This window comes from Poecilia latipinna, unplaced genomic scaffold, assembly GCF_001443285.1.
Source record: "Poecilia latipinna isolate Pla-1442-1.1 unplaced genomic scaffold, P_latipinna-1.0 Scaffold1732, whole genome shotgun sequence".
Classification (NCBI taxonomy): domain Eukaryota; kingdom Metazoa; phylum Chordata; class Actinopteri; order Cyprinodontiformes; family Poeciliidae; genus Poecilia; species Poecilia latipinna.
This window is the reverse complement of record NW_015114348.1, coordinates 8813-22340: the sequence shown is the minus strand read 5'-3', so window position 1 is coordinate 22340 and position 13528 is coordinate 8813. Positions and strand designations below refer to the sequence as shown.

General features: G+C 38.5%; 1 protein-coding gene across 1 annotated transcript in view; it reads right to left on the bottom strand.

Annotated features, from left to right (window-relative positions):
* The window catches only part of rmp24 (ribonuclease MRP subunit p24), a 22534-nt gene extending 9417 nt beyond the window's left edge, over positions 1–13117 (bottom strand). Inside the window, exons 1-3 of the mRNA XM_015060639.1 lie at positions 12784–13117; positions 8333–8355; positions 6987–7216 (exon numbers count right to left, since the gene is read on the bottom strand). Coding sequence (XP_014916125.1) covers positions 6987–7216; positions 8333–8355; positions 12784–12878 — 348 coding nt within the window. The 5' untranslated portion in view covers positions 12879–13117. The remainder of the gene's footprint in view (positions 1–6986; positions 7217–8332; positions 8356–12783) is intronic.
* Between the last annotated feature and the right edge of the window lie 411 nt (positions 13118–13528).

The following is a 13528-nucleotide window of genomic DNA, read 5'->3' as shown; positions in this document are numbered from 1 at the left end:
AATAATCGATAGATTACTCGATTACTAAAATATTCGTTTACAACAGCCCTAGTTTATACATTCAGTCAGCACGTATAATCTCATCCCTAATGGTTTAAATAAAACAAATTTCACGTCCGTGCGTATAAACTTCTGGACTTGGTAGTTTCTCTAAATTAAAAGCAAATTTACCAGGAGCATCATCTGCAATGTGGGCACAGTCTAGTTAAGAATGAGCTTATGCATACGTTTAAAAGAAATAGCTTTAGGGTTTAATAAGCTTAGAAGCTAAACCTAAATATAAAGACACACAAGCCCAAACAGACCCATATAAATCAATTCTGCAGATGGACTCCTTCTATATTTAGCCTCGGCTGTATGAAAACCTCCCCTTCCCGTGTTTCTCTCTTGGTGCCAGAGGTTGGCTTGGGTTGATTAGTCTGACCTTAGCATTGTGATATACCCAAAGGGATGAAGATGAGCCGACCGACACGGCGACTGACTGAATTAAAAAGCATGTGGAGATCCTGAGCACAGATAATCACCCCTCACAAATGTTTGTAAGTGCAATGTGTTGATGGTGATGTGGACAAATATTTGCTGGGCTGTGAAAGTCATCACAGAGAACATCGATTCGGCACATTGAACCTGAAGGAAGAAGAGCAGCCGGGGGCGATCGATACGCGTCCCAGCATTGCAAAGCTTTTCTATAACAACGGCCGGTCACTGTGATCGGATGCCATTAGACAGAGTTTCACTGTTTGGAGGCCAACGGCTCGATAAAGGTAGAGAAAAACCCAAGTGTAATCTGCAACATGGTGCCATTTTAGAAAAAAAAAAAATAATAATAAAAAATGTCATGTGCATTTATCTCTTCCAGTCAGTCTCTGGTCATAATAGAGGTTACATTACAGAGAGGCTTCTGCTGTATTACTGGTAGTCTGTGGCGTTGTGATAATGTCCAGTCAGTCAGATTGGACAAGGTGATTTTAATCGTGATGGTTGAACTTTTATAATCTGTTGTTCATGCCTCTTCCTCCCTGGTGTGTGTGAAAAAGTTATAACAGCCTGCACATGTTGTTACAGAGTTCCTTACCAAAGACTATCAAAGATATAATTTTATGACATGATAAACTAATGAAGTTAATCATAACTAGAGGAGATGGAGCCTTTGCGGCTCTTGGTTCCTAAATTGCGGGATGAGCTGCCGCTGAAGGTCAGGCAGCCCCGTCTCTTCCCGTTCTTAAAGCTAGTTTAAAAACATTTTTTCTCTTTTGGTTTTTAGCCCAGAGTGAGCTAGCACCTCTGTCTTGATGTTGCACTCTGTGTGTTTGTGATGTTTTTATTCCTATTGTTTTATACTTGTCTTGGTGTTTTACTGTTGTTCTTAGTTTTTATTTTTGCACAGCACTTCGATCAGCTGCTATGCTTCAGAAATAAAGTGGTATGGTACGGCATGGTATAAGCAGAACCTTCAGCAACTATTGGAAAAAAAAAATCCACTATGAAGTTAAACGTATGTGCTCAGCTCCTACTTAAAAAAAAATAAAAATAATTCAAGTATTGAGCTGTACAGTCACAAAAGCAGCAAAAAGAACAGTTCAAATAAATCAAATTAAACGATTGACCAGAACTACATCTTTGTCTTGCGGACACACAAAAGAATTCCAACGTGGTTCTTTTCACATCAAAGTTGTTTAACACGCAGAGAAATGGACAAAACAGCTTGGAGACAGATGTGAATTTAGAAATCACTGATTATCATTAGAGGTTATGAATGGGGCCTGAGTGGCTTCATGTCAGATATGCTATGAATGTCATTAATGTGAGGGCGTGCTGCTGGATTCAGTTACAGCTGAGAAGAACCGCAACAAATCCTGGTGAGTCAAGGGATCCAAACGCTGCTCAGTGGGGACTCATAAACAAGGACCAACATGATTCATTACAGCTAAAGCAACAAAAGGATCACAAGTATACAGAATTATTAATAAAATTAAGATTAAATAACGTGAGGCAGAGAGAGACATAGATGGCATGCCACAACGATGTAGTAAGTCTCTGTTGTTGGCGCTTATTTCGCTGGACAGTGTGTGCCCTAATTTGAAAAAAAAATAGAAATGTGAAATAGAAATGATAAAATGCACTATTTTATGTTCAAATGAAAGGACTATTTAAAGCTGTACAAGAATTTAATACTGCCATTTTTCTTCTATTCCGTGCAATACTTGTCCTGTTTTTGAGAACGTTTGCTTGAAGACAAACGGCATGACAGGAGAGAACAAGGGGCTCGTGAGGTTAAAAAAAATAAATAAAAAAAGTGATTATAACCGGATAACTAAACCAACCGTTAGTGAATCCAAGTTCTCTTCAGTCATAAACTACCCAAAACACCGTGAGTATATTTAGCGGGGCAAACGACTGAACTGAATATGTCTCCACTGTAATAAATGATCCTCCCGAGAAGTGTAAATCTACTCTCAAGGAGGACAGAGGGAAATATGGAAGAGGAGAATATGCCGTTCTTCTTCGCTCCATTTAGGGTCCGTCTCCCTCTTGTGGGGGCTGCAATCCAACTTATTTCCATATCCGCTGCGAGATAACCTGTCTAGCATGCATAAACATTTCTGATTTATAGTATCTGCAGGACACAAACTCCGCAGGGTTGAGGAAAGCCTGTTGTGTGCTGGCATCCACCCGAAGGGCAGCACATACATGCACACACACACACACACACACACACATCAGGGAGGCAATACAGTGTGAAATTAGAGGGTGAGGGGCGATTTACGGCTGTGAGTATAAATATTCTAAGCATCTCAGTGAATGAGTGTGTTTACAACAGGCACGTGTTTTTCTTAAACCAACATCAAACTTTCGAAACAAAGCTGCAAGCAACCTCCTTGGAACCACATGGGTAGAGAAAAAAAAAAAGGCATTCAAAAGAATTTAAAAACAAAACCAAGTAATGTGGAGCATTAATAAATAGTTCACGAGCTAATTTAAGTAACTCACAGCATCCTTCGGTCTAAAACAGGACCGCACAAATGTCGACACTTCAAGCGAACAAGAACAATGGGTACCAAGATCTGCTGATACTCAAACCTGGTTTAAAATAAACTTGGGTCAGGGGCTTCACACTCACACACACACACACACACACAATCGCGACTAGGTTACAGTAACCGAGCGCCGCGATTCATATCTGATGAAGCGGCTTTTTGTATTTGACAGCAAGAAGATCAGACAAGTGTGAGCACAGCCATAAAGCTCTGTGTTGACACAGTGGTAAAGCACTAGCAAAGGAGTTCAAACAAGTCTAAAGGAAGACAGAGGAGACTCCAGCTAAGGGAATGTAAAATGTTTTGATGTAGATGTAATATTGAACATAGATAGACTAAAGTCTACTTGCTTTATCCAGGCTATTAGAGTCAATTAAACTACTGAACAAGATGTTAAGACTTCGGAAGAAACTACAAGTATTTATATTTTGCACTGGGTTGTCAGCAGCTCACGGTTGGAGCTTTAAAAGGCTCAGCTGTGGGATTATTGCTGATTTTTTTTGTTTTTAAACACAATTATAAGTATGTCCATTGCAGGTGAGCAGCTGAGTGACAATAAAATATGTCTATGTCTAAATAAAAGCAGTTAGATGGTGTCAGGTATTTTCACTCAAAGATAAACTGTGAAAATACAGGTCAATTAAAAATTCACATAGCAACCAACCTGGAAAAGGATTTTTAGAATATTTTTGTTGGCAAAATTACCAACCAACCATGTCTGTCCTGCTAAAAACTGGATTTAAAAAAAGCAATAACATCCATCCACAAAGTGCTCAAATGAAAAGAACTAAGAATCACCAATGCAGATGTTTGTTTTTAAAACATAAAAAGGAACATACATTTTGCCAATTCAGCATTTATCACATTTAGTGTGCAAAACAATTGTAAAATGCTGAGTAGTACGGTTTGGGCCCTTTGAACCAGGGTTGATTTTTATTTTTATTTTTTTTATCAATAATAGATTTGAAACATTTTATACTTTTACCTCCAGGTCAGAGCTACAGAGACTGGCTCTCAGACTGACCAACACCTCACAGTCTGAGTTGTCAGCTACTCCGTTGTGAAAATAAAGCAAATAAGCATTTCTGCATGTTTATAACCTGCTTTTAAAAAAGGTACTGGATGTATGTACATATTTCATTTCCCATAAACATTAACCGTTCTCTTCCTGAGAATGACTAACAATATAACAGGTGGGAAAAAAACAAAACAAAGCAAAGTTCTGACTTTTATCTTATCAGGGAAACTTAAAATGGAACTAAAGCGAGCAGTTCTGGAGTGAGCCAGAGCTCACACTGGGGTTAATCTTTTTCACACACATACCGTATACAAAACAGGGTTCATTTAATTAACTATCTAAGCTGAATATTTTTGGAAGTATGCCGTTTAAGTGGAGGCGAGGTAAAAATAGAAGAAAGGAAAATTCTCAGGTATAAACAGTCCTTGAAGCACCTCTGCCGCTTCTATTTTGAAACCATGACTGCCATCTTCTATGTTTAAAGAACACTAGAAAATATTTTCCTCCTGCCACTTTGCTGTTGCCGTGCTCCGCTCATCTGCATGGAATCTGGGAGCTAAAGAAAGAGGACCACTCCACATTCCTCCTCTCTCATCTTTACCGACCCAGCAAACACCTTGCTGTTGCCCCTCAACTGAGGCAGCGACCATTTGAACAAAAAACAAAAAACAAAAAAACAACAAACATAGAATAAAAATATCTGTGGGCTGACATTCACGGAGCAGATAAGTTCACAAGGAAGTCATGTGACCATTCTGCATAAACACTGTTCGCTGTAATGACAGCTGACACGTGAGAAAGAGCAGATTTGCGCAGTCATGGCTGAGTGAGGCCCAAAGTAAACACAGAGGAAGTTTGATGACAGGGTAGTTTAACAGGAGAGCTAATCTTGGCTGAAGCTGAACCAGAAATAATGCTACTTATTACACGTTCTGTGGTACAAACAGCTTGGCTCCCATCTGTAAATCCAATTTAAGTAACAGATGCATAATTTTGGAGCATGCTTTATTCACGAGTTCAGATGCACTATAAATACTCCATGATGACGGTGGCACTTTCAAATAGAGATAAAGAGACGTGCAATTAAAGTTCAGACAGGTATTTTCTAGCTGATAAATTGATTTAAAAGGTAACTTTCCATTGCAAACACAACACTAAGGGATGAGATAAATACAAACTTGCAAAATGAGACTTGGTAGTTCTTAAAAAAAAAAAAAAACCTTATACATGGTTTTGTTTCCTGGGATTTCTTGCAATGGATTTCGAACACCTGAGAACTCACAGAATCAAACTCCACTGAATCATGGAGCAATAAAACCCCCCCCCCCAACTATTTATAGACTAATAAACATTCTTGATGTTATTTTTCTTCACAATATTACACGTACAAGAGTAAAAATGGCTTAAAATAAACAGATTATGACACTTCTCTGATTTTTACTTGTAAAGGGTCAATAAGCTTTGTTTCTTACTCCTTTTTGGTTATGCCGGATACTTTTCCTTGGTTATGGTGTTCTATAGTTATTGTGTTTCCTTCCATTTTTATTTGCTGTTGTGAGATGTGTGGTATTACGCAACAAGTAAGAAGCTAGGTATTATTTGCATATTCAAAATAAATAAATACATGATGAAATCTCTATCATTTTCCATCAATTGTCTAGCACATAAAACAAAAATTCCAAATAGACACACTGGAGTTCAACAGTTCGTGGCATATCAATACTGATGGAAGACACGACTTCAAAAACCCACAAGTCTTTCTGTCGATGGAGCCATGCATGCTCCCACTGTATAAACAGGCCAAGCTATGCGATTGTTATTTTCAGTGTTGTCACAGACGGAGTTCCTGCTCGCTCATGATTCTGACAGCCTATTAAGCAGCTGTCTCCACTCTGATCGGTGTCAAGGAGTCGACAACTTCAGTGTGAGACAATTTATTATGGTAATATTGATGGAGCACTCGCAGGAATCCACTAAAAAGGCAGAAGAAGAAGAGCACACAGCGAGCAACGGGTATTAAAATTACTGCTACCGCTGTCTCACGTTTAGAACTTTGCTTTTATTTGCATAAAACAATAAGGGGAGGCTTCAGACTTTCTCGTGAGGCAAAGATTCTGCAAAGCAAATGAACCCAGCCAGAGTTTATTGAGGCGGCAGTGCTCTCACTGAAGCAGCATGAGGTGAATGTCAGACGGGCTCTTCAGTGTTTCTCTCCAATTTCAGCTGACGGATAGAAGGGAAAGAAGACCCCGTGGTTGCACACTCCATCACCAGCGCCCTCTTCTAAACGAGATAACCAGGAGAGTGGGAGTGTGACAGCCAAAATATGCTTTCCATTTTGTCACTGGTAGGTGCCATCCATTAGGAGGACAGGGGGAAAAGAAGCAGTGTGACCAGCAGCGGAGGACATCGATTCTCTTCCAGGTACGCCAAATATTTAACTAAAGGCCATTGTAAGGGGAGAGGCATAATCAAAACATTATTAAATAATTACTTTGTATTACAACAGGGATTGTTTTCTAAAGTGGAAAATAATAAAGATAAACTTTATTGTTTATCTTTGCATATGAGCAAATTTGGGTTCAAAGTCAAGAGAATGACTGGAGAATTATCTTTACACCGACCTGCAAACATACATCAACAACATACCATCAAATTGATCATCAAGCCAGGTTATTTGAGTTCATTAAAAAAAAAAAAAAAAAAAACCTTTAACTTTTAATTAACGTAGGATTTTTTTGTACTGGAATAACAAAATACTGCACCACCACACATCCAGTTGATGGGGTTTTTCAAGAGTGTTAAATTTACAGCAACATTTGAACATAGCTGGGCTGCTTTACATAGATTTTCGTAGTAACTCTGCCTTAAAATTATGATTTTGGACAGAAGGGAAATTCTGAACTCAGACTAGCGTCATCTTTACTCACCACCAATGAAGGCGACTTTTGGAAGCGGATCAGAAGCTTTTTTTGCGCCAGGCTCAACCATTTTCCTCTGGCTTTCCTAAGCAGCACTTGCTTCACCCGCGCCGACGGACGTCGCTTCGGCCGCAGCCGCACCCGGTGGTTATCGGGCTTCAGCCACTGGTAGCAGTACGAACACAATGACATGTTCTGCAACAAGCCGTTGACCGGAAATTTGTTTATCTTCTGTTGTCCTGAAATGACAAGAACAAATCAGTCAAATGTCCCGCAACTTATCAAATTACAGCAGCTGATATTTCTGTGGTACAAAAAGAGGAAAACTAAATAACAATTGAGAAAGTGAATTATATTTATGTATCTCCAATCACATTAGACTCGGTCTCATCTATTTAAAAATCAATCAGAATTGAAAATACGTTAATTAACCAGCAAGCCCTTATGCCGTGCTTGTAGAAACAAATATGAATATATTACAAAAATATGTATTTTTGAATCAAAATGTCCCTGTTGTGATACAATACAGTCAATTAACTAGAAATTGAAAGACTATATTGGATCGAGTCACTATTAATCAACAGTGATTGATTATTTGGAATAGTATATTACGATGATTAATTAAAGAGAAAGAACACAATGTAGAGCATCATGAGTTGATTATAGGTTTAACTTTAGAAACATTTTTCCCTCTCTCCAAAACGCTGGTGAGCCCAGCCTGAGAATCTCTATGTAAGGTGCATGAAGGCAAAACAAAACAAACCTTGATAAGAAAAATATAGCGAACAAAGCAAAAAAAGTTAAACTAAATGATAAGTTTGGAACCAAATTTAAGCCAAGTTCCGTAACTTGCAATTAGGACTCCTTAAATATTCAAACAACAGGAACAGACACAAGAACGCATTACTTATTCAGACCATTAGTAATCGTGGGTCTTTAATTCCTCAGATTTTCACAGTCCAATTAGTTGTTCTCGCAAACAATACTGTGTGTTCTGCAGACAAGCCGGTTGTTTCTTTCTAAACCACCGGCTCCCGTTCCATTTGCAGAGTGAAACCTTAGCAGTCTTTGTTAAGTTGTGTCACTCTCCGCGCCCTGATGTGGTTGATGTTGGCACGGGTCTGAACACGCGTGTGCGAGCGCGCGCTTGATCCCAAACCGCAGTCTGCTGCAGACAGCTGGACGGCGGGGTATGTTTGGCCGCGGATTTAGTGAGTTTCATCAACCTTGACAAGCCGGTGACAAGGTCCTGCTCGCTACTTCGTTTTGTGGTTCTGGCTTTTACACATGCAAGAATTTAAAAGGACAACTTCAAATGAAAGGGAGACCAGAGATAAAAGAAGGATTCAACTTACTTTCAGGCTGGTATGGCAGATGCCTGTGAAAGAGGAACGAGAGATCAGATTAAATCATAAAAAAATATATATATACATGTGTATGCTTTCTTACGCATTTTATTATGATACTTGTGCGTAACAAAAAGAAATAATATAACTTTTTTCTTTATTTCTCGCCTATGAATGGATTTCCGGAAACAACCTATTAGAGGATGGAAAAATCAATTTAGAAAAATAAAAAAGTTTGACACCGACTTCTCTCTCCTCCTGTTATGTGTGGTGGAAAAACTCCAACCGGAAACCCGGTGGGGTCTCTCCCGAGCAATATGGGGCAAGTTCACCTTCCCAGAGGGCCTTGTCTACTTTTAGAGCATTCTCAATGAGATATTTGCACAAACATTTTAACTAAGCCACCGATAAGCCCTGCTAAAATTAGCTCTGGGCCTGAATCAATGACTGGGGTCATTCGGCATCCAGCTGCACGTGAGGCCGGGTCAGGCTTATGGAAAAGAGAGGGAGGAGATATCGGGTTGTTTTTAATCTGGAGCTGGCCCACAGCTGCATCCCACTGTGGCCCAGTGTTGAACTTTTTCACATTTTGTCACATTTACAAAAACAATCTTCAATGCATGTTAATTCTCTCTGAAACACTAAATGGGGTTTAATTAATTCTGATGCTTTCTGTGGTGGACAAAGATTTGTGATTTAAATACCAAGTCCAATCATTAATGCTACTACTCATTAAGGACTGGAAAACATTTTTGGATTATGTCGAAGCCTTTTCAGAAGACGCGTAGTTCTCTGCAGAGGACCTTGAGCGGTTTGAGAAAAAGAAATGCTTAAATTCTTCAGGAAGCTGTTTATTCTAACACTTTCTGCTAATTAGGCAACATAATATTCGACTCCCTTAAGATCCAGATGCAAAACCACAATTCAAATAACTGCCTTAGTTTAACCTTAAAGGGGAGCGACTACTACACCGTCTGATTGCAGAAAACCTAGTTTTGAAATTTTCCGGCACGCAATCAAAGCAAAGACCCCCGGGGTCTTCTGGGAATTCAGCCTTCTTCCTTTTTCTCAGATGAGCTGGCTCCCAGAAACTGCAGACCACGACGACACACCCCACTGCACGGAACTCATCATCATACTTGTCATGCATCTCCTTTTAAGTGCATACTTCGCTGTGGTGATAGAGACTGGAGATATGTGCTGTAAACATGAACTGCGGTCAGGAGGGAGATGCGATCTGTGAAGGACTGTGTGGTTCATAAAGAAAAGAGGGACACACACTTAAAATAAAACTGGGACTGATATTGATATTAACTCTTGTAGACACTTCAATGTTAATCTAAACAAACGCTGTGATGGTAGACAACATCTGTGGTGATTTATTACATTTTATCTGCCGTCTCCCACTGAGACGGAGAGCCAAAGCAGTGATTAAAGGGCGTGACTACACATCCAGCTCAAGAGAGAAAATTAGACAAGACTTTAAGAATTATTTTCAGAGATCAGGCAAAACTTTCACAAATTATAAACTGGTTTTCATTCGAGCTTCAATAAAAGTATTACTGTCATAACTCTTTCGTGTTTGTTTTTTTCTTTGCAAAATCAAACTGTTTAAGTAAAGGTAAAAAAAAACAAAACACTGACAAACTTTAATATCAAAGTAAAAACTGATTTATATAAAAATAATGACAAAAATATGAAACATAAGATAAGTGACAGCATTTATATTCACTCCCTTGAAAGTGACTGACCTAATTTAACAGAGGTCCAGGCAATGTTTCTAGTAGTCTCACAATAAGTGGAATATAGATCACCTGAGTACAGTAAGTGTTTGTCAAGTGGTTGTACTGTACAGACACCTGGATCTGGTTAATTAATATTCCTGGCTGCCGTTACAGCATGAAGACAGAAGAACACTTCAAGCAAATCAGAGAAAAGCTTATTACAAAGTACATGTCAGGGGATGGATCCAAAAAAATAACTGACGCAAAATTATGGGGTGTTTATGTTGTCACTTACGTTGCGTTACATATTTGTATTTACCTGCAATTATTTTGTAGAAATCAGTTTTGATTTTGGTATTAATGGTAAATGGTAAAGTTGTTAGCATAAACTTTGTTGTCAATCATGATAGCTTTGTAAAAGCAATAAAAGGGTAAAAGAATCTATGGGGGTGAATACTTTTCACAGGAACTGTATATCATCAGGTCATGCCTCTCGAGTCATGATAAACTTTTAACACAATTTCACAAACAGTATTATCAAACTCTAAAAGTATCTTTTCTAAATATATATATATATACAAAGACATGTAATCAAAGCATACTGACACTTGCTGTCATCCATCGACTGAAAAAAGGTGAAGACAGCAGCAGTAGGCATTATTAGCACCACATTTAGTTGGCTGAATTTATGAGCATTACACACCCACAAACTAACACTCTAGTGAAATAATGGTTCAGAGACTCTCAATACAAATGGGAAAATGGTGGAAGCACAAAGAAAAACAAAGAGGCATTACTGGGGTTATTTTAATGGACGCCGACAATAACCTTAACACACTTCTTCACGTCTAGAGAGATGCTTAAAATGGGGATTCTTATCGGAGTAATCTTCTACCTATTATTCAGCCTTTCATTTTTCGCCCTGGCTGAAGCCACTTTAATTAGCTCATCAAGTCAAGTGTAAAATTTTGGCTGCGGGTGATGTTTATGTCTTCCCTGCCAGGCACTTTGGTGTAAAAATGGATTTTGATAGCCGTCTGGAAATGCACCTCGAAATTGTGTTGCTGTTAAAAACTGTCAAAATGTTCAGCAATATAACAGGTTATTATAGCCAAGAAATATGAGGACTAGACCAGAGTACTAATGTGACAAAATGACAACACACACATCTGTAAAATACCCCTGATTTGGGTTAAACAGTAAAACTCTTGTTTCTGTTTCCATTCCTACAGATACTTCGGAGCTATGTCGCTTTAAAGCTCTTGGAAAAAAAAAAATTACCACCGAGATTCGGAGAATGACAGCAAAGCTTTGGTATCATCAAGGAGTAACATAATGTGGATTGAGAGGATTAAAGTTATTAATCCAGTTCAGCAAACTGCCTTCAGAAGCCACCTGATCTGTAAAAAGGTCTACTGGTGTCTCTTTTCATTTCAATATGAATGCAGCATTTCTATAAAGGCCTGAATAGTTTGGTCAGATGAAATAAAAATGTTGGCCTATGTGAAAACTAACCACATGCGTCTGACCGGTGAAACACTGGGAAAACGGCATCACGCCATTGCGATGCCTTTTTTCAGCAGCGACAGAGAAGTCGGTCCAATCTCGAGGAAAGATGGATGTGGCTAAAGACGAGGCAATCCTGTTAGAGGCAGCAGCAAAGTTGAAACTGGAGCAGAAATTTACCCTCCAGCAAAACAACGAACCCTAAACATACAGTCAGAGCTACAAGAGAACAACACTTGTGTGTTTGAACGGTCCAGTCAAGACCAAGAATACAAAGCAGAATAAAAAGCAGCACTAATGAAGCAGCAAACTGTGACAGCTGTGGTAAATTGGAAGAAGGCAATACCCCGAACCAAGAATTGACCAATCATCAAAAAGAAAATTGAAGAACGTGTGATATTCTCCAAAAAAACTATAAAGACACAAGAAAAGAGATTATGTTTACAGACAAAAAGAAAACTGATGTTAAGTTGCATCTAAACCAATGAAAGTTATTTTACAGTACAATAAATAAATAATTGGTTATAACAAATCCCAATATGATAATTAAGAGTCAGTTATCATTTACAAAGGAGAGAGTATAATTTGATCAGAAATGGCTAATTATTATTTTATCAGCTCTAATGGTTGGCCAGATATTGAAATACAGAAAAACTATTTTTGCTAATTAACCAGTCACTTGAAAAGAATAGTCCCCTTGGACAATAAACACATCAACCAACAGCATAAACTTTAATGCATAAGGTTGAGGGATGTATTCTTTGAGGTATTTATAGGTACAGTCTTGCACTTATTATCTTAGCTTATTTAGCCTATTTTCTTCTGGATTCAAAATTACTACCTTTATCGAAGGAGCAGGCTTGTGTTACTCTTAAGTTTTATAGTCCTTAGAATAAAGAAGCAGAATCGTCTAACAGGAAACGCTCAGATAAGACCTCCAAGAAAACCGAAAATCAGCCAGGAAAAACCTGATTAGTGCTCGTTTATTATGGCTGCATTATTCAATGTTAATTTAGAATCGGTCAACTCTGGTTCGGTGGGCTATTTGTGTGCTCTAAAATACCGGTGACAACAAAGTTACCAGTTTTAAACCAATAAAATTAAATTGCCCTCAGTTACTGACGAAGGTCTTCCACCTAGCGGACTCATTGTGTCATTACACGGATACTGCACACAGTGGTGTGGCTCTAGTGTAAAGCTACGTTAACGTTGACAAGAAGCAATTCTTACATGAGATACCGTGACAGCTCCGGGCATTTCTCCTCATACATCAAAGACGCCTTCAGCAGAAACTGTGCAGACATTTCATCAGGACGTAGATGCATTTTCAAAAAAAAAAAAACAACAAAAAAAAACGGTCTCCTCGTGTGACAGTTGAAGAGGCGAAACTAAACGGAAATTACGTTAACCAGAAAAAAACTGAACTCTGAAATAGTCGTGTAGTAAAAACCGAGACTTTAAAGAAGCGAAAGTAAACACTGTTGGCACTGTTATCCTAAGATAAGTGGATATAAAGTGTGAAAATGATCAGCGGGCAATCCCACACGAACCTTGCGTCGCATGACTCTGATGTCAGCGTCGTTGCATCATGGGAAACCGAGTAAAATACTCTCTCTCTCTCTCTCTCTCTCTCTCTCTCTCTCTCTCTCTCTCTTTCTCTCTCTCACTATGGTGGTCAGAGTAAAAGTACATTTTGAAGATAACCCTGATTATATCTGTTTATTTAGATCACTCTTTTTGCATTAAAAAGTGTTTTTTGTTGGTCGGATGTGAAACTCTAATTGTAGATGCCATGTTTTCATGAACTTTAAGTGAAAAATCACCATAACCAACAGAAATGGATTGTGTATAATTAGTCTGTATAATGCGTTTCATGTAGTGCATTGAGTTACTGAAAGTAACATTTTAACATTCAAGTTGAAAAATCGGTTATTTTGAATTTCCATTGAGATTATTCCACTTCTTCTTCTCCTGT